Source organism: Monodelphis domestica, chromosome 1 (assembly GCF_027887165.1).
Source record: "Monodelphis domestica isolate mMonDom1 chromosome 1, mMonDom1.pri, whole genome shotgun sequence".
Taxonomy (NCBI): Eukaryota; Metazoa; Chordata; class Mammalia; order Didelphimorphia; family Didelphidae; genus Monodelphis; species Monodelphis domestica.
Genome location: NC_077227.1, coordinates 560435342 through 560456299, shown reverse-complemented (window position 1 = coordinate 560456299; position 20958 = coordinate 560435342). Strand labels below are relative to the sequence as shown.

The 20958-nt window shown below is 44.9% G+C and overlaps 1 protein-coding gene across 1 annotated transcript in view; it reads right to left on the bottom strand.

The window, feature by feature from the left end:
* The window catches only part of LOC100617429 (zinc finger protein 420-like), a 30386-nt gene extending 11198 nt beyond the window's left edge, over positions 1-19188 (bottom strand). Inside the window, exons 1-3 of the mRNA XM_056813402.1 lie at positions 18630-19188; positions 16366-16417; positions 507-633 (exon numbers count right to left, since the gene is read on the bottom strand). Coding sequence (XP_056669380.1) covers positions 507-633; positions 16366-16417; positions 18630-18685 — 235 coding nt within the window. The 5' untranslated portion in view covers positions 18686-19188. The remainder of the gene's footprint in view (positions 1-506; positions 634-16365; positions 16418-18629) is intronic.
* Positions 19189-20958: the final 1770 nt, after the last annotated feature.

Below are 20958 nucleotides of genomic sequence, written 5' to 3'. Positions count from 1 at the left end.
TCCCTTCCTCACTGGCTGTGCCGGAGGCTTTGGGCAATAGAAGGAAGACTAAGGACAATCCTGATCTCCTGAGGATACCTAAGAACTGTGAGCTACGAGTTCATACTGGTCAAAGAGAATGATTCCCAATAGATCCACCCTAGAGGGGAAGAGGGTGGGAGGAAAACCCTTCTGAAAAGTTTTCCCAGATGCGTTTGGGAGACCCAATTCTGGGTCAGGAAGAGGCAAGACAAAACCAGCTCTGAGATTACCTCCACATCTGAGATTCTTCAATATGCATTTGATCTTGGACTTCAGAAGCACCAAAGGGAACCTCTAAGGTCCCATTACACAATGCAAAGTCCTTTTACAGGAGAACCAGGAAGCAGGAGGGCCCTGGATTTGGGACTCAGCATATCAGCCCTTATTCCTTCTTCATGACTGAAAACTACTCCCAATCCTGCCTCCTGCTGAGGGCGATATTCCCTTGGATGACAGACCCAGGCAGCAGGAAGAGGGCTCCTTACCCACAGAGATCAAGTTCTGGGCATTCTCCAGCATCACCTCCTTGTACAGCTCTTTCTGGGGAGGGGACAAGAGGCACCACTCCTCCTGGGTGAAGTCCACAGTCACATCCTTGAACGTCACCGCCTCCTAGAGCAGCCCAAGTCAGAACACAGAGGCTTAAAAGCCACATCAGAATGAAGAGCCCACTTCTGGTCAATTACATGAGGAAACTGGCCCACAGAGAAGGGAGGGGCCCAAATGTCCCACCCTTTGTCAGTGTCAGAGTCAGTACTTGAAACTAAGTCTTTAAGAACCCAATGGAAGTTTGAGAAAAGCAGTTCTATGATGCTCTAGAAGGAAGCTGAGAAGTTTCTATTGTGTGAAGGGAAATATCTAGGGGACCTCCAGTGCAGCTTTGATACAAGGGCCTCAGTGGTGGGATGTAGGTGTCAGTCACCTGTCTGTTTCCCTGTTGTTGTGTCCCAGTGCAGCCAGGATCAGTGTGATAGATATCAATGTGCCAGAGCCAGAGTCACAGATGGAGGAAGGACCTGGGGAATGTAAAAGGCAGGCAAGGGAAGGAGAGGAGGCTTTTGTACACACACCCCCAAGAACTAACTGGCTGTCTGGGCTGAGGGTTTCTCTCTGAGCTTTCCTGATCTCTTGATCTCTAGCAAGCCCAGCCTGGGCAAGGTGAATTGAGAATGAGATCTAGAAAGGCTGAGACCTCTCTCTCTCTTTCTGCCTCTCTCTAACTCTCTTTACTAATAAAAGTTCATAAATCTGATAATAATCCTCGAGATAAACTTTTACTTATAGCACTATGGAAGACATGAGAAAGAAGCGAATATGTTCCAGAGAGCACAGGGACTCAGGATGCAGCCCAGGATGACCTATCATCAGAGAAGGCTGTCTTATCTTGGATCATTTACTTATTGATCCTATTTACCAGTAACCGCTTTTGTCTGGTAACTGCCTGAGTTGGAGTTCACTCTCCTGAGTCAGCTCAACATTCAGTCAGCCTGTAATAGGTGAACAGCAGAATTCAACTCTTGAGCACTGTTCTAGCCTCATTTTAAGGCATTAGCTGACCTTGGAAGATTCAGGCAAGCCCCAGGGAGTTAAATCTAGTCTTTCTACACCCCTGACCCATCTCAGAGATGTCTGGTTTGCCACCCAAAGTCATGGCCCTGACCTTACACAAGAATAACTTCTTAGTGTGAGGAGAGGAGGGGTGGGGCATTGCTGGATCCTTATTATCGATTATTCTAATGAGTCACAGTATGGCTGATTGTCCCAGTAATATAATCAATGGTGGCCCTCCACCCTATGATAGATATCACTTACCCTGTCTGTTCTTTGTTCTGTGCTCCCCCAAACCTACCAATGAGATCCATCCTTCTGCTTAGGTTTTGGAACATTAACAGAGGCAAGACCCTGATCCCTTTTATTGAGAGGAAGCATTCCCCTGCTTATCTTCCTTCAAGAGCTATCTCAGTTTACCCTTTGATTAAATTTTACTCCCAGTGAAGAGCCAGCTCCCAAACCCATTCCTTCCCCTCCCTGGCCCCCTAAAACCAGGAGTTCCTGTCATTCCCCCTCCTGACATATGACAGGAGCCATAATGATCCTAACCCCACCAGTTCCTGTCCCTCCCCCTCTTGACATATGCCAGGAATTGATAACACTCCAGCCCCAGGAGTTCCTGTTCATTCCCCCCCTCCCCCCTGGAATTCCTGTGCACTCTTTCTACCACAAAAGTGTATAAAAAGCCTGCAAGCCCCAGACTCGGGGCCCAGCCATTTTTAGATTGCTGAGCCCAAACTGCAGTTTTTTTAATAAACTCCCTCCTGTGTGTTACATTGTTGGTCTTTCTTTCATCCTTGGGATCAATAACTGGGCACTTCATAGGGGGGCTTATCCAGGATCCCACAAAGGAAACAGAGTATGACCAACAGAGGGAGGGGACTCCTGTTGCCCGGCAACTCGGGCTAAAAGGATCCAAAACACATCACATCTCGGTGGAGGACAGTAGTGTCTGGTGAGTAGCCACTGGAGGTGTTCAATGAATGTGCAGAGAATGTTGTGTGAGAGTGTGAGGGGGTAAGGTCTCCTGAGTCATTGACATATGGCTAAGTGGCTGACCACTGGTCACCGGTCTGGGAGTTGTTCAGGACGGCCTATTGCCAAGCCACACTCAGTTGGGAGAACTGACCACCTATTTCTTGAGTGTGGACTAGAAAAGTATGCAGTTCTTACATCCCACAAGGGTATAGGTCAGAAATCCTGGGAAGCATTTGGATGAAGACTGTGACACCCCTCTTGGCTACCTTCACCTAAGGATCCCTGACTCCCCCTCCCTTGGATGAGCCGTGGGAAAGACCTGTCGGACTTGACTCCCTTAAGCAATGTATTATGGCCAGTTGATTTTAGTCAACTTCATTTGGGGTGGTTAGATGCCCCCAGTTGGAATTCAGGGTGGTTAGAGGCCCCCTGGTTGGAAGTAGGAAACCCAGTGGATGCACTGGAAGAAGGGGGTGCAGCCCAGTCACACTGTTCTGTTTTTGGGACCATTCACCCCTAGCCCCTTGGGGTGAGTAAAGGAGCACATCCAAACCAACTTTCATATTTGTTGTGTCTGTCTTGGCTGTCCAGTCCCTGTCTGTGTTTGTGTTCACCGCCTTTGTGTACAGCCTACTAACTCCTTTCATCCTACAGGACATTATGGGGCAGGGAGAGACCACCCAGTGGTCCACTCTGCTCTCCTACATGACTACCCATTTCTCTGTTTTCAAGGTGAGGGCTCACAATCTCATTGGCCATTTTCTTCCAGTGACATTTATAACTGGGAAAAATTGGCTCTAAATAGCTTGAAAAAAACTAATTTCTCTTAATGTTGAGTGACCATGTTACACCTTCGATAAGCAAGAGGCATGGCCTATTCACGGCACCCAAAAATTGTAATATCATCCTCTACTTAGGTAGTTGCTGTGTTGGACTTCTCCCTTTTCAGGCTGGGAAGATTCAGGTATGGAGTGGCTCCCAAGCCTAAGGTCCGAGCCAGATAGGGAATAGCCAACCCACTTAAGACAAAGGGAAAAGCATGCTCGCAGGCCCCTCCTGTTGGGAAGAGATCAAATCTAAGCAGCCTGAGTGAAAATTCAATTGGGTGTTTTTGTTTGTTTTCTCTCATGTTGCATAGCTGAGCAACATCAAGAAAAAAATGAGGAAATTGGCTTTTTGATACCCTAAATTCTAACACCAGGTGGCAATTGGGCATATTTTGCAGGAAAGAGGGCACAACATGGACAGAAGCTCCTTACCTTTTAGTTTTATCCCAATTCTCCAAACTCAACTCTTGGCTTGGATTTTAAGGCAAGGACCCACTAAGAAATCCAGGCAGAGATAAAAAAAAGGGGGGGGGGGAGACTAGGAATCTATCAGTTCATTGATCAGATCTGTCTTCCTCATCTTCTGCAGGGAGGAAGAGGGTTGATTCTGAACAGAAAGACAACTGGTGAGACACCCTTACTTTTGGGATGTTTCTGTTTATTGTTGTCTTTGTCACAGTCTCGTTTCTATGTATTCTTAAATTGAATACTCACAGAAAGGGAAAATAGGGAAGTTGAAAGATTGAACTCCCCACAATCAAAAATCCTCAGCAGAGGACAAAAGCAAATATCTACTCAATGATTTCTTCCTCTTTCTTCCATTGGATGGGCCCCCAAAGTAGAGAAAAAGAGAAAAAATCAGAGCAGAAAAGGGAGATTTTTACTCCACAGTTAGAGGAACTTTTCACTTAAGATAAATTGTAAGGGTTGATTCATGTAACTTGGAAGGATTACTAATGATTGTGATATGGTACAAATGTAATTTCATGTATTGTGGTAACTTTGTCAGTTAAATGTAAAATGTTAGCCAAATTTTATTGAGCACAACAAAACTCATGGTTAGAAGTTTGTTTTGTTAGATCTTGCAATGCATAATGGTTTCAGTGAATTTGAGAATTGTCTAAATGTGTTTGATAGCCAGTCTGACACAGAGAGGGAATGCTGTATTCTATAAGGACAGAAATTATACTGGCTACTTTATAGATGTAAAAGTCATCCAGAAAAAGTTGTTATGTTGTTGAAAAGAACTTATTCTAGAATTTAAACTTGGGATTTTTTCAAATCAGATGTTATTTTAATGTATGTGCTGCCATAACTAGCAACAAGAAATCATGATACATGAGAAGTTTTTAAAGTGGTTAATCTGTGCATGGGATTTAATAATACAAGATCTAAGAATTTGGTATTTTGCAAAAGAGGGAATTTCTAAATGGTGTTGTCTTTGACTAAGGTTATATGAATTATTTTTTTTAAATGTGCACAATGTATAGGAAGGAATTTGTGATCTAGAAATGAACATGTATTCAGATACAAATTGCTGGAAAGTAATGATGAGTTAATATAAAATATGTATGCATTTGTACTATGAAGATAATTAAGTTTTCCACCTAAATAGGTTAAGGTATATGATATGCAAACTGTATGTCCTTCACAAGACAAATTTGACCAGCCCTGAAATCAAGAAGGGCTTGTCATAAGGATTAAGTACAATTCAGTATAGTACCTTTCCTCTACTTACAATAATGGTAAAGAGAAGAAACCAGAAGAAATAAGAGTAATGTATAGAGATACTAGTTGATACTATGAATTCTAGCGTGAAATAGATACAACAAATTATAAATTTGAATAATGTTGATGGAATTTAATCAGGTGTTGTGGAAAGAAAACAAGACTGAGAGTTGGTGGGGGAAGGGGCAACTGGGAGAGGCAGTTGGGTCTTGTGACTAGCACTTCCTTCCTGCCGGACTTTACTTCCTTCCTGGTGTTGGAGGAGGGAGGAGGTCATTCAGCTGGAGGTCATTCAGCCCAGTCTGGAGTAGAGTACCTCTACTCTGTTCAGCCTGAAGACACAGGCTTCTTAAGGTTCTTGCTTGCTTTCTGTCTACTGCTAAGATTCTGAATTAGACAAAGCGAGGACAGATATAGAGTAGATGGGAGTGGGAGAAACTCGCCACCAGCTGGTGGGGCCTGGCCTCAGCTCCAAAAGCTGAGGAAAAAACTCCAATCCCAACTGGTTATTAAACTTCATATTATTTGAATTCACAGTCAGATAAATGAACTATCTTTTCTGTGCATAGAGGGAGCTGAACATCAATTCAGTCATTCAATGACAAACAGTCCTTATCAGACTCCTGTTGCTTCCTCCCAGCAGGGGTCATCTCTCTTTTGCCTCACAGAGCAATATTCCCTCTCTCCCCTCAACTCCTCCATACCCTGAGACAAACCTCACATTATCCCCCATTTTTCCAATCCCCCCATTTCCTTTCCCAATAAATATAACAGTTTTTGGCAGAGCCAGCTAGGTTTCCGAACCTATTTTGTCAAGCAATATTTTGAGCTAAAAGAAAATGAAACTGGAGATTCTAGTCTATTTTAGACAGAGATTTGAGAGGAGTATAGGTCAATGCTTTGAAATTCAGTTTGGTTACAAACTGGTCATATCCTTGAATGATACAATGATGGCAGAGCCAGTGATAGCTTTGGTCTGTACATGAAGCCCTCACTATGTGTCCCTTTGGACATGAGAATATATTTTCCCTGTCTGCCTTTCCTTTGTGACAAATTCCCATAATCAGCACATAATGCAAATTGTAAAATTAAAGTTTCCATTTCCTCAAACAACCTATTAGGTTAATAATTGAAAATTCTTAAATTTTAAGGAACATACTTTGAAAAGTAGGTAAAGTTTATTAATAGATGGCTTGTATTTGTAGCCTTAATTTACCACAGTTGAAGTTTGTATCTTGAGCTTGGAAATATAGCTCAAAACTTTCTTGAATTTCCCCCAGAATCTGGGGTAAAAGAATACATCTGTAAAATATTGTTACTCAAGTGTTTATAGATGTTTATAGTTATTGTGAACTTTGCAAAAGGATATTCTTAAACAGAAACATCACATACCAACTCTGCAAACAACTCAGGAATCTGATTTCTGAAAGGGATCTCTTCCTGTCAATCAAATCAAAAGATGATTTCTGAAGATGGAGTCTGTTGGCTAAGATACTCAAATGCAAATGTGTAATATCAATTACTATTGAATTAATTTTCTCTGTTTCTATCTGGTGTTCTAGTTTTTGCCCCAGTCCTGGTTTCTATACTTCTGTCTTAGGGGCTGACTCTCCCCCTTGTAACCTGTCTGCCAACTGGGGGAAGTAGTCATGGGACATCCTTCAGATCTCCAAGCAGCTCCCTACCTACCTAGGACCCAGGCATTCACTGAGGACATGCCCCTAAAGACCCTGTGCCTACAGCCTTTCCCTCTCTGTTCAAGTTTTGGCTACTCCCCTGTGGGATATGTGGACCTTGCATTTGTAACCTTGTCACTTCTCTACTTGCTTCTAGGGTAGAAGCACTCATGGGAGTCACCCAGATGCCTCTGTAACCTCGGCAACTATTCCAGCCTGAAACCCTGGACATTGCCTATAGACAATACCTCTCTCCTGACAATAGGCAGAGACAGCTCTACAACCATTCTCAGCTCTGAAGAAGCTACAGAATACTGAGATGATTGCCCCTTTTTCCTTAGCTACTTGGAGAGGAGGGAGATGACATAAGCATTGTACCCCCAGAAACAGGCAAACTGTTATCACGGAAATTCCCTGCTCCCTTACATCCTCATGACTCCTAGCCTAAAACATCTAATGACCCCTACAAGACCCTGACATCATTGTGCTCCTTTGATCCTCCTTTAGATTTAAGATGGACAAGAAAGATGCATCTCCAGGCTAAACCTCAATTCTATTGGGCCGTATCTCACACATCTGTCTATTTCCTAAAACCAAAGAATCTTTTATGAGGGTCATTCTCTATGTCTCCAAGCAGACCCCAGTCAGATGACCAAACCCCTAACCAAATGCCTGAGGGTTTACTACTCTAGGTATAGGAAGGGGAACCTCCAGCCTTGCTGGAAAGGACCCTATGTTGTTCTTTGCTTTTATGCTGATCATCCTGGACATGCATTCTTAATCGCCTAGTAGCCTTTGTGAAGGATCACATTAATACTGTCCAGCTATGGTCATTCACCATCAATATCAAACCCTGACTCCTACTGAATCCCCTTATGATGATACGGTCGCATAAGGAAGATTCCTCATGTACAGCAGAAGAAGTAGGGAATGAAGAGTCAGCTCCCAAATCCCTTCCTTCCCCTCCCTGGCCCCCTAAAACCAGGAGTTCCTGTCACTACCCCTCCTGACATCTGCCAGGAACTGTAAATGACCCTAAATCTAGTAGTTCCTGTCCCTCACCTTCTTGACATATGCCAGGAACTGATAACACCCCAGCTCCAGGAGTTCCTTTTAATTCCCCCCACCACAGGAATTCCTGTGCACTTCCTCTACCACAAAGGTGTATAAAAAGCCTGCAAGCCCCTGACTCAGGGCCCAGCCATTTTTAGAGTGCTGAGCCAAAACTGAAGTTTGTTTAATAAATTCCCTCATGTGTGTTACATTGTTGATCTTTGTTTCATCCTTGGGATCGATAACTGGGCACTTCACCAACACCTGCAAATGTGAGTTTCACAATGTTGGACAGACAGTAGATGTTCACTAATGAAGAGGAGTCTGCAGTATTTTTAGGAAGAGACCCCAAAGGGAAGAGATCATTTGCTTCTTGAATACCCCAAGAAGTAAAAATGCAAGAGCAGTGAATAACTGAAGACAACAGTAGCAGCAGAAAAATATCAGAGAGAGCAGAAATAGGATTCTTTTAAAAACTAAAACTTGGGAGGGCTAAAGGTGAAGGTATAAAAGGGAATTTTTCTCTTTGGGTTTACACTTATAAAAGGGAATCCTTTATTCTCTTTGCCTAGTTGGAGTCAACACTTTGGTTAACTTAAGTACCCCTACCTCACTAGATTGTGAAAACAGGATTAACTCTCCTTTGTCTACCTTTTGATTGAACCAATAAAAGTTTGAACTAGATGGAGGAGCTTGCAAACCACATAGTGAATTCACACCCTCAGAAACTCAATCATTCAGAAATCTGTGAACCTTTTAATGAGAAATTGACCTTCAGAGGATGACCTTCAGAGGCCTGTGATAAGAGCTGGCACCTTCAGAGGATGAGAAATGTAAATCCCACAGACACTGACCTAGACAATTTGGAAACTGTGATTGGCCCTAATGAAAGGGGGAAGGGAAAAGGCCCTGAATTTCTGAGGTTAGGGAAGTCTACTCCAAGAAGGAAATTGGTTTTGGAGTTGGACTTCAAGAAGGAAGTCATCTTCAAAAAGAAGGTCAGCCCAAGGAAGAAAGTCAGACTGAGGAGTCACCTTCAGCTCAAGTCATTGTCTAGACCCGAGTCTTGGAGAGAACTTGGGTGGCTTTCCTTTACTGACCTCTGGAGAGAATTTAATTCTAGATGAAGGTCAACAGGTACTGGCTGAGTCAAGCACCAGAGCAATGTTTAGTTAGTTAGGCTAACTATCTTCTTTATCTTTTGTATTTCTCTACTTCCATTCTTTCTGCCTCTTTTGTAAATAAAAGCTATTAAAGTCATTTCGACTTTGAGTAATAATACTTTGAATCAGCAACCACCATTATTATTTATAATATTCATATATTTTATTCAAATCATTAAAACTTAATTCTTACAAAAGCAAAGACAGAGGGGATCATGGGAAGAATCTTCTGACTTCCTATCTACTCCAGAAGGATGCTTCTTGTCTTGGACTGCAGGACCATAGGGGAGAAGAGGAGGTATATACAGAGAAGATGTGGATATACCCAGGGCATCTCAAAGACCAGAAACTTTCATTTCCATTCCCATCACATTTAGCACCTGTTCTGCACTTCTGGGGATTCCCCAAGAGGCAAAAAACAACCCTTGCCCTCTAGGAGCTCACAGTCCAATGGGGGAGGGAGACAATACACAGACACATGAACACAAAGCAAGCTCTGTGTAGGAAAAATGGGGAAGGATGGAATGAATGAAGGTACTCTAAGAGGGACAAGGAAAGGTTTCTTGTAGAAAGTTTATAGTCTTTAGTTTGGACACAGGAAGTTAAGGGGTCAGTGAGCTGAAATGTGGAGGAAAAATAATCCAGACATGAGATAAAGCCATTGAAAATGCCTAGAATTAGACAAAGCCAGATTGAAAGAGTGCAAGATCTGGAGTCAGGAAGAGCTGGGTTCAAATGTGACCTCAGTCACTTCCTGGCAATGTGATTCTGGGTAAGTCACTTAACTCTGATTGCCTAGCTCTTATTGCCTAGCACTTAACTCTGATTGCCTAGCTTCCATCCTAAGATGGAAGGTATGGGTTAAAAAGGTATGGGTTAAAAAAAAAAACACCTTTTCCATTTTGGGGCAATTAGGTGACTCTGTGATTAGAGAACTAGAACTAGAGACAGAAGGTCCTGAGTTCAAATATGACCTCTGCTACTTCCTACCTATGTGATCCTGGGTAAGTCATTACCTCTTACCCATCTTCTGCCTCACAACAGATGCTTACCATCAATTCTAAGACATAAAGCAAAGGATATTTTTTTTAAGTCTGCAGCTGAAGGAATCCAGGAGGTCAAGTTTCCTAGATCCAAGAATATAAATTAGGGTATAATGAATAAGAAGATGGGAAAGAGAGATTTGAATACCAAACAGAATGTTTTGTATTTGACCCTGGAGGGAATAGGGAGCCACTGGTGTTTATGGAGTAGGGGAGTGACACAATCAGAACAGTGCTATAGGAAAATCATTCTGGTAGGAGAATGGAGGAAGCATTTTAGTGGGAAGAGCCTTGGGGGAGACAGACCTAGCAGCAGATTGTCTTAATAGTCCATGAGGGAGGTGAAGTGGGCCTCCACCAGGATGATGGCAGTGACACAGGACAGAAGGGAGTGTATTGGAGAGATGTTGCAAAGGTAAAAGTGATGGGTCCTGGTGCCATATTGGATATATGGGTAAGGGACAGTGTGGAGTCAGAGGGGGCTCCTTGGTTTTGAGCCTGAGGAACAAGGAGGATATAGTTATAGAGAAGGGGGAGGTTCTGTCTAGGTGAGAGAGAACAATGTATTTGGCACACATTGAGCTCAAGATGTCTACTGGTCCCCTACTGTGAAATTCCTGTATGGAAATTTGAGATGAAAGACTAGAGGTCAGCATAGAGATTGGGACAGAAAATGTAGATCTGAGACTCATCAGCAGAGATGGTGCTTGTATCCCTGGTAGATGATGAGATCACCAAATAAAGTCCAGATGGAGAAGAGTAAAGGGCCAAAGACAGGGCTGGAGGAACTCCCTCATCCTAACCCTAGTGTTACAAGATCTAGAGGAGGAGCCAGCAGAGAAGACAGAGAATCATAGGTCAGAGAGGTAGGAGCTAAACTAGGAGAGAGAACCATGTCCTAAAACTCTAAAGAGAAGAGAATATCGAGGTAGAGAGTGGGCTAAAAGCCTCAAAGGCTGCAGACAGGATTGAGAGGTTGATTGAGGGGGTGGTCTCTATCATCTCAGAAAGAGAAGACCATACAGGGAAGGAGGTATGGAAGAGAAGGCAAAGTGTGAGAAGATGGAGGCTCTACCTTCATGTGGAAGGGGTTCCAATGATGAATGTTCTTATGGGTAAAAGGAGATGAGGATTCACATGGTTTGGATTCTAAAACTATTCCACCCTAATTAGACTGTACTTTATATCTGATTTCGCTATTTCCTGATTAGTAACAATGGAGATACTTGGTTTAACAGCATCAAGTCTCGGGAACTCTACATTTATCTGCCCTACTTAGTTTAACAAGATCAGTAATGTCTGCACAATACTCAAAGATTTAATTATCTGAGGAGATGGCCTTCAAGAGACATGCAGAAACAGCTGAAAGACCCATGGGCTGTACTAAGTCAAGCTAAGCTATCATTGGTTCAGATGAGATGCAAGAAAGTGGCACATATAAGGCACATCACTTCCTCCATTCACCCTCTTTCCTTGGAGAGGTGACTCTGGCTGACAGCTTGCTAGGCGTTCCGACAATCTTGGAGTGGTGGCAGTTAATTTGTCTGGGTTTGGCAGTGAGTTTACCCTGGAGCCCATTTCAGGTTTGGACATCTTGGCTTAGCCCTTCCCTTTTGGAGTTCAAGCTGACTCCTTCTTCTGACTCCTTCCTCCTTCATATTCCAAAACCTTATCTCCTAATATCCCTGATCAGTAGGGGGGAGGGGGTGAATAAAACCTACTCCTTTCCTTCTTCCTTCTCCAATCTCCTCCACTATCAATTAAATCACCATAAAATTTCCAGCTGAATTGGGTATTTTCTTATTTGGGATTTTCCCTGGCGACCAATTAAATTTTAGATTTTAAGTCACAATGCTAAAATTATCCTTTACAATGGAGGCCAGAAAGACTTGGTGCCTGCAGTCTACTTGTCATGAATGGGGGGAAGCTGCAACTTGTAGTGGGATGGGGATGTCCAGTGTGGCAGCTGGAGCACTGGGATAGCTTTGACCCAGGGACCAGATTTCCAGACAAAAAATATTCCAGAAGAATATAAAGAGGTTAACTGTGAAAAGAAAAAGATGAAATGCCCGAGTATTCAAAGCTCTGCTCTTCTGAGCACATCAATTTACTAAAGCAATGTATGCCAACTGCCTAACCAATAAGGACCAGGCCCTTTCCTGGGCTTAGGGCTGGACACTGAAATCAGGGGGAAGAGAGACTTATCTACATTAAAAGAGATGAATTAAATAAGACCAATGAATGCAAAGGAAATAATCCAATGTTGGGTCATCTGCTTTCTACCTGGAGAAAAGATTAGGGACTTGCCAAATCGGAGTGGGAAAGAGGGATGAAAGAAGTTCCCTGAAAAGGGGTCCCACTCCTTCCCAATATTTGTAAACAATCAAAAGAACAATGAAGCAACAACTGATTGATCAATATGGACCCAATTTGCAGATAAGACCCACTGAATGCCTGAAAACTCCTTCCATCACTCTCAGAATCTGACAGTGTTTCTGGTCAACCTAAGCTTGGGCCTTAGCTGAGGGTCTCTAAACAGTAGGTAAAAGTAGTTCAGTTTCCCAGCCAGGCAGGAATAGATTCAAATAATGCAAGGCAGCTTTCTCTCAATTCTTCTGATTGAATAAATTTTCCTCACCAGACAGAATTTGGACGAGGCACACAACTGAACAGAAGGGAACCAAGCCTGCTCTAGCTTTGAGTCACAAGATGGGGAGTGTTTCCACAATTCAATCCTTGCTGCCCCCAATGCCCCCCTTCCTTTTCAAGAGGGAATCAGCTCAGTAGATAGCACAAGGTTGGCTGTCCCAGCTTCTTCACACATCCTATAAGAAATGCTGAGACCATGCTTAATGGGAATACTGAGAACAGAGATTTCTGGAAACAGCAGCCATGTCAACCTAGGCATCTCTCCTCAGAGAGAGAGAGAGCTCAATAGTCTACACAAATTTCTCTAGTGAAACCTCAAAGAAGTCAATTCGGGAACAGAATTCTTAGAGTATCAAATCTAAAAATATAATCCAGGAAAAAAACTGTAATTTCTCCCCTCATGCCATGAGAAAGAGGGTATCTGATAGCGCTAGATAAAATCATAACAAAATTCATTTGGGAAAACAAAAGATCAACCATATCAAGGAAAATGATGAAAAGCCAGAATAACTGGGTGTAAAAAAATCCAGGACTTCAATCCCGAGAATTCCTTGCTCCACTTCCCCAGAATGCTTTGTAATATCACTGAATTCTCACCTGGGCCAAGAGTGAGATGGGGTATTTAAATCTGGTTGTGAATAGGCTCAGTCTCTTTTGGACTTCTGTTTTGAAGCAGACATGGCTCTTTTCATAATGTAGGTGAGGTTGTCTAGGTCCCTGGGCCTAGACATGTGCTTTCTTATACTGTATTTTCTTTAATCCTTAATCTTCAATAAACCTCATAAAAATATAATACTCCTTGCAGAGAGAAACTAATTTCTACCTGCCTCAGTTTCCCTAAATTTTAATCTTTACATGGGGTACAGCACTATCAGAGTTCAGACCAGATCAAAGTCAACAGTCATCCCAAACCTGAGGTATTGGTAAGATAATAAAGTGATAAAGCAATGGAACAGATTAAAGAAAATAACTCCTGTCAAGTAGCAAACAAGCAATTTGGGAGAAAATTCCTTATTTGGTAAAAACTGCTAAGAAAACTGGAATGCAGCCTGGAAGGAAATGAGGCTCAGAGCATAAGCCTACACAATACTCTACTAAACATTGTTTAAGGAAATGTGAGCTTAATATTAAATATCACACTATAAGAAGGTAAGAGAGAAACAGCTCACACACATCTCACAGCTACAGAGAGATGTATGTAGAATAATATTTTATTTTCTTCCCAAATACAGGTAAAAACAATTTCTAACATTTATATTTTTAAAATTAAGGTCCAAATAGTCCCTCTCCCCCTATTCCCCTTCCCTAAGAGTGAGCAATCTGATCTAGACATTATCTGACCAATCATGTAAAATATTTTTCCTTATTAGTCATTTTGTGAATGAAATCTCAAACCAAAGAAAATGAAAGTAAGAAAAAAAGGGAAACGTGTTTTGGTCTGAATTCAGGATCTATCCATTCTTCTAGAAGCAGATCTTTTTTCTCATCATGAGTCTTTTGGAATTGTCTTACAACACTCAATTGCTGAGAATAGCTGAGTTGTTCACAGCTTCTGACCACACAATGTTGCTGTTATCCTAAAAAATGTTATCTTGCTTCTGCTCATACTTTGCATCAGTTCATGGAAGTCTTCCCACATTTCTCTGAAGATCCTGTCTGTTATTCTGCATAGCCCAACATGGTTACACTATAATCACACACCACAACTTGTTTGACCATTCCCCAATTAATAAATGTCCCTCCAGTTTCAATTCTCTGCTACCATTCTCTGCTATATAAATATCTTTGTATAAATAGATTCTTTCCCCTTATAGGGGATCTCTCCAGGATAAATGCAAGATCAAAGGATATGCACAGTTTGAAAGCCTTTTGGGCAAAGTTCTAAGTGGCCTCCCAAATGGTCAATCAATGGACAACAATTCCACCAACCAATGCATGAGAGTCCCAGCTTTCACACATCTCTGAACTGATCATTTTCTTTTTCTGACCCAATGGTCAAATTGACAGGCATGAGAGGGTGCCTCAGAAGCTTTACTTTGCAGTTTAAGGACACAAATGCTTAGCTGAACTCGAGATAGAACTCGAGATAGAGGCAATTATCCAAAAAATGGAAAAGTTTGATTACTTAAAACAGAAAAATGTCTGCATAGAAACATAACCTCTGTTTGCCTCAGTTTCCTCAACTGTGAAAGGATGAGAATAAGAACATTTACCTCAGAGGGTTATTACACAGTTTGCTGAAAGCAGATTTTTTTAGGAGAATATAAAGCATTCCAGTCTGTCTGTATCGTATTCTTTGCCATTGAGTGAGATGCCCTTCTGACAAGCCTAGGATGTCTCTCAGGACCTCCCTAAACCTATTTGTAAAGAAACTCCTCCTTCTCTTCAGCCTGTCCAACAAGGGAAGGACTAGACCAGTGAGGAATTCTACTGAACAGAGAAGGAATGTACCCAGCTGCTGGCTCTGGTACTGCTCAAGAACACTTGAAGCTCTTCTGAGAAAAAGGCCCCATTTCTGGGTGAGGGTCCTTCCTGGGCTCACCCAAAACTCCTCAGACTCTCTCTGGATCAGGGAATTCAGCAGCAGAAGGCCAGTGGGGGGGGGTGGTATCACACTCTGGAGTGCATACAAAAGCCACAGGGAAGCTCTCTGGGTGCCTCCACAGCTGCCTGATTCTGGCTGTCACTGGCAAAGACCCTGACCATTCCTACAACAGGCTCCACAGGCCTATAATGACCTTCCAGTTCTTTCCTCTCCCCTCACACCTCTCCTCCTCCTCTGACCCAGGGACACTGGCCTTCTGGCTGATCCTTGGCCAAAGACTTTCCATGGTCAGATTCTGGCCTTTCCAGGGACTATCTGTCTCCCTGCAGGGAATGTTCTAACTCCTGCCTCTGGCCTCAGAGCTTCCTTCAAGTCCTAGCTGAATCCTCCCCTCAGGAACCAATGATCTCCCCAGAACCCATAGAGCCTTCCTTCCCACAATGCCTCCCTCCATCCGGCCTGCACAGAACTTGTTTGGACAAGGCTGCTGAGGGATCTCCTCAGTCTGACTAGGGGGAGGGGAGGTCTGGAGGACAGCAGATGGCTCCTCTCTTCCTTTGTGCTGAGCAGTACTAGGCACACACCAGGGTGTTCTTCCAGATTGGCTGACTTGGGGTAAGAAGTGGGAAAGATGAAGGAGCTGGAGAGACCTGGGAAAACTCGAGGACTTTAGGCAGAAGCCAGTGAGCAGCACCAGAGCACAATGTCTTCTCTGAGGATGGCACAAATTAGGGGACACCCTCAAGCTCTGCTCCAAACCAGACTCAAGAGGAAACAGGTGAAAAGAAGCAGAGGAAGAGGGTGTGAGTATTGCCAGGCAAGCAGAGAGAGCAAAGACACGAATGGGAGACAGAAAAGAAGGAGTCAATGGGCGTCCTTGGGGCTCACTTGTGCCCAGGGAGAAATTCGACACAGGAGGCGGCACCTGGGGGGAGCTCTTGGGGTATGAGCTGCCCAAGGAATCACAAGCCAAGAAGAGAGCTGGGAAGTGCTATTCCTCCTGCCTTGGACGTGGGTACAGAAATGGTCCAGCAGGAAGGAGGGAGCAGCTTCCCAGCCCATCTTGGTTCAGAGCCAAGGAAAGGCCTCACTGGCTGATGGGGCTCTGATCTGGGGCTGGAATGCACTTACCTGGTCTGGGAGTCTGTCCCTCTCAAAGGTCATCTCTGGGACTCCAGGCTCCCTGTTGAGGCAGCAAAGTAGCCCCATCTGATGAAACTCCTCTATCTTTTCCTGGCCTCGTCTCCCCACTCAGGCTCCCGCCCCCATCCTTCCCCCCACTTTATGACCCTTTGATTGATACTCCAGCCAAAACTCTTCCCAACAGGCCACCCTTGGCCTAGGAAATGTCTGACTTCTAAGCAGCAGGAGATGGCCTGGAGCCCCTCTCCCAGGACATTCCCTCCCCTCTTTCCCCCAGGGTAGAAAAGCCCATCTTCCTCACTGCCTTTGGGACAACTCTCTGGCCCAATTGCTCTTGGTTGGATCTTAGAAGAAAGCTGCCCTGATCTCCCTCCCAGCTCGGGATCTGGCTCAGCCCCATCCCTCCTTGGTCCAGGCCCTGGGCCTCTGCACCCTGTGCTGGGGAGAGAGGAGGGACCCAGAGGAGCAGAGGTTTTCCCTTGCCTTCCCAGGTCCAAGGCTGCCCCACAGGGATCTACTTGGGGTGAAGGGCCACAGGAGTCACCAAGGGCCAGGCCTGCCCTCAGGGGAGAGCCTGTTACCAGCAAAGGGGGGGGGCAGTGTACAAAGAAAAGAGGGTCTGAAGGGCCAGATGAGCTCCCTCCCTCTGTTCCTCCTCTTCTCCCCCCCTTCCCCCCTCCCAAACCCCCAAGAGGCATCAGGGCCCTGGGACTCCATATGGGATGGGCCCAGCCAGAGCCTCCAGGGCTGAGGGTGAGAGCCCAAACCCCCTGGCAGGGAAGGGGCCTGAGGGCTCTGCTAGAAGGTGGAGCAGGGAAGCATGAGAAGGGGAGCCAAGAGAGGGGCTGGGAAGGCACAGGGTCCAACAGAGCTCTTGGCAAGGAGGTCAGGGATCCTGGAGAGACTCAGGTGTTCTCTGGGGATGGCTGAGCCTGGGAAAACCTGATGAAGTGGTGCTGTGGTCTCCCTAGGAGCTGGGGAGGATGCCTGGGGCCCTCTGGCAGAGCTCAGGCTTAGAATCCCTAAAGGGAACTGAAGCCAGGGAGCCTAAGGCCTGAAACCTGATGGGGACCAGCCCAAGGGCAAGGGGGCCAGGAAAGGGCTTTGGCTGTGTTGGGGTGAGGGGACAGGGCAGGAAGGCATAGCTCAGGGATCCTCACAGAGGATGAGGCCTGAGGGCAGCACAGAGGAATCTCTAAGCAGGAGCTGGAGGTCAGGAGACCTGGGTCAGGAATCGCTGGGCCACTGGAATGGCCCCTCTCTCCATCTAGACCACCCCACCCCCCAACCTCTAGACTCTACCCAGGGTTGGGATTTCCTCAGGGCCACCACCACCAGGACCACCTTCCCTCCCCTCCCCCTAGACTGCCTAGATACAGCCTGAGGAATACAGCAGGAGAATTGAGGGTCAGTGTGGGTGGGAGGAGGAGAACAGGAACAGGGTCTGGATGTGGCCAAAAGGCCAAGGTGGACCTAATCTGACAAGAAACTGGTCCTAAAACCAAAGCCCTCTGGGAAGGGAGAGGAGGAGGGGCTGGAGGACCACCTGGGAGCTCTCCCATCCCAGAAGTCCTCAAGTTCTTACCAGAGGCCCCCTTGGGTTGGGGGAGGGTCTTGGGGATCCCTCTCAGTGCTCTAGGGGAGCCCAGCCAGCCTCCAGGGGCAGATCTTCCAGCCAGGAAGCCCTTCAAGGGAGCCAGGCTGGGCTCAGGGTTCAAAGACCAAAGCTGGAACCGCCAATAGCAAAAGAAAGGTCTGAGGCCAGATTGGAACCCAGGCCCTCCCCATGGCAGGCCTAGCACTCTCCCCTGAGCTTTCCAGAGTCCCAGGTGGAGCTCCATTTACCAGAGGGCAGTCCTCCCAGTGGAGAAGGCCCTCCTCTTCCCATCAGCCCCACATCCCTGACTGCAGAGCCTTCCTGTTGCTCTGCTGGCCTCTGGGTTCTCTTCCCCCATTCTGCCAGCCTCTATTCAGCCCCTAAGGTGACTTTCCTCTGGCTCCCCTTCCCCCCTTCCCCCATCAAATTCCCCCATGATGTTTTTTGGCACTCCCAGTCCTAATGGCCTCCCATCCCCTCCTCCCTGCCACACCCTCTTCCCCGGGCTACACCAGTCTCCTGGGGGGTCCATGAACAGCACCTCCTGGCCAGAAGCACCTTCTGTGGCTGCCCCCAAGGACAAGTAACAGCCTCTTCCTCCCCAGCTCAGACCACTGGCCTTCCTGGCTTCCCACAGTCCAAAGGACAATCTCACCTCCTCCAGGAAGCCCTCCTGAACTCCTCTTCACTCTCCATCCTCTCTTTGGTCATTATTGCCTGTTTAGCCAGTGTAAAAGGGAATTCTTAATCCCTTGCTCTAATTTAACTGGGGAAAGAGCTGGCTTGCTCAGTGGACAGAGAGCCAGGCCCAAAGATAAGAGCTTCTGTTACCATGTAGACCAGCCCATAATTAAAGGAAATAGAATCTGCTCTCAGAGAGGAAGTGAGGTAAGAATGACAGTTGGACTGTGAGAGATAAAGGCAAGCAGTTGGGAGAAAGTTTCCTGAGGGTGGCCTGGCAGTGGCTACTGTAAAATCTGACTGAAGGAGAGTGTGTGGGCTGCTGGCTGTCCATTGTTTAGTGAGTTATAACATACATGTAGCAAGAGAGTGAGATAAATAGTGTAGGTTTGGTCTGGTTAGCTAGGCTGGAGAGTTATTAGTGAGGCTCTCTCAAAGGACAGTTTTTAGTTAGGTTGATATAACAAGACTTGGGTAGTACTAAGTTAAACTCTCTTTCCTATCTTTCCGTCTTTACTATTTTTTCTCAATTAAAACAAAAATGTGTTAAGCTGCTCTCCTGTCTTGTCAAGCTCCTAATTTTAATCCTTACACCAGAATAGAGCATGGTTGGGGTGACTGAAGCAGAGGCTGCCCAAGGGGTGGGAGTAAGGGGGGTGGGGGAGCAGGAGCTTGGAGGTCTGGGGTCCAGAGGCTGTCCCCAGCCAGCACTTCAGTTACCGAGGCTGGAGGCGCGGGGCGGAGGAAGTTCCTCGGCCAGCTAAGGATGCAAGGCCCGAGGAAATCTTTGGAAGTGTGGGAGGGGGAGGGGGAACTCTGAGCGATCTTAACTTCCTACTTCCCAGAGGCCTCTGTGCCACCCTCCCCCTTATCCCCTCCTCCCTTCTAAGCCTCCAGTGCCTTCTCCCAGCCCCGCCTCCTTTATTCTTCTGCACTGTGGGCCTGCCCCAGCCCTCATACCTCACCTACTCTTTTTAGGCAGGTCCCAAGGGAGGGGGGGTGGAGCTGAAAGTAAAGGGCTTGGGGCCTCAGGTATCCCAGTTTCAAGGTCTTTTTGGTCCTAAGACAATCTGGGGGCTGCAGAGATATTCTCTTCTCCCCCCCTCCCCACTCGGGCAGAAGAGAAATGTGGGTGTGAATTCTATCAACATTTAAAGAACAATTAATCCTGATACTATATAAATTTTTTGGTAACATAAGCTCAGGAGTCCTTCAACATCCTTCTAGTGGTGTTGATGCCTAAGCTAGGAAGACCAAAACCAGATTTCCTTAATGACCATCAATGCTGAAACCTAAAATAATAAATGCTAGCAAAGAAACAACAATCTACCACAAGAATTATTATTCACTGGATATGTGTTTTTTTCTATTATAAATCATATTAAAATTGTCTGGAGGGATTTTGTAAATGTCTGTATTTTGGTACAATACAAATTATTAAACTTTGTGCTGTAGGAACAAAAAAAAAAATTCATTATGACCAGGTGGAATTCATACTGGGAATGTAAGCCTGTTTTCATATTAGGAAAACTATCAGCATAATTGACCATATCAATAACAAAACTAAGAGAAATCACATGATTACTTAATAGATTCAGGAAAAGCCTCTGACAAATCACAACAACCATTCCTATGAAAAACACTAGCAAGGGAGACGGCTGAGAGACTCAATGGATTGAGAGTCAGGCCCAGAAATGGAAGGTCTTGTGTTCAAATTTGGCCTCAGACACTTCTTACCTGTGTGATCCCCCATTGCCTATCCCTTACCACTCTTCTGCCTTGGAATCAATACACAGTACTGATTCTAAGACAGAAGGTAAGCACTTAAAAAATACATAAATATAACAACTTGTAAGTAGAGGAATAAATGGGAATTAGTGGAAAAAAATTTTGAAGAATGATGCCCTAGCAGTACCAGATCTAAACTGTACTATCAAGAAGTAATCATCAAAAGATCTGGTCCTGGCTAAGAAATAGAAGGGAGGATCAATGAAACAGACTAGGAGTATATGACCTCAACAATCTCATGTTGATTCACTCAAAGATCCCAGCTTGTGTGATAAGAATTCACTATTTGACAAAATCTTCTGGGAAAACCGGAAAACAGAATGGCAGACACTAGTTCTAGACCAATATCTCATATTCTACACCAACATATGGTCAGAACAGGTACAGGTAGGGAGGGTGCTATTAAGAGTAAATTAGAGGAACATTGAATAGTTTATCTGTCAGATCTAGGGAGACAGGAAGAATGGATAACCTAACAAAAAATAGAGAATATTACTAGAGGTAAAATGAATAAA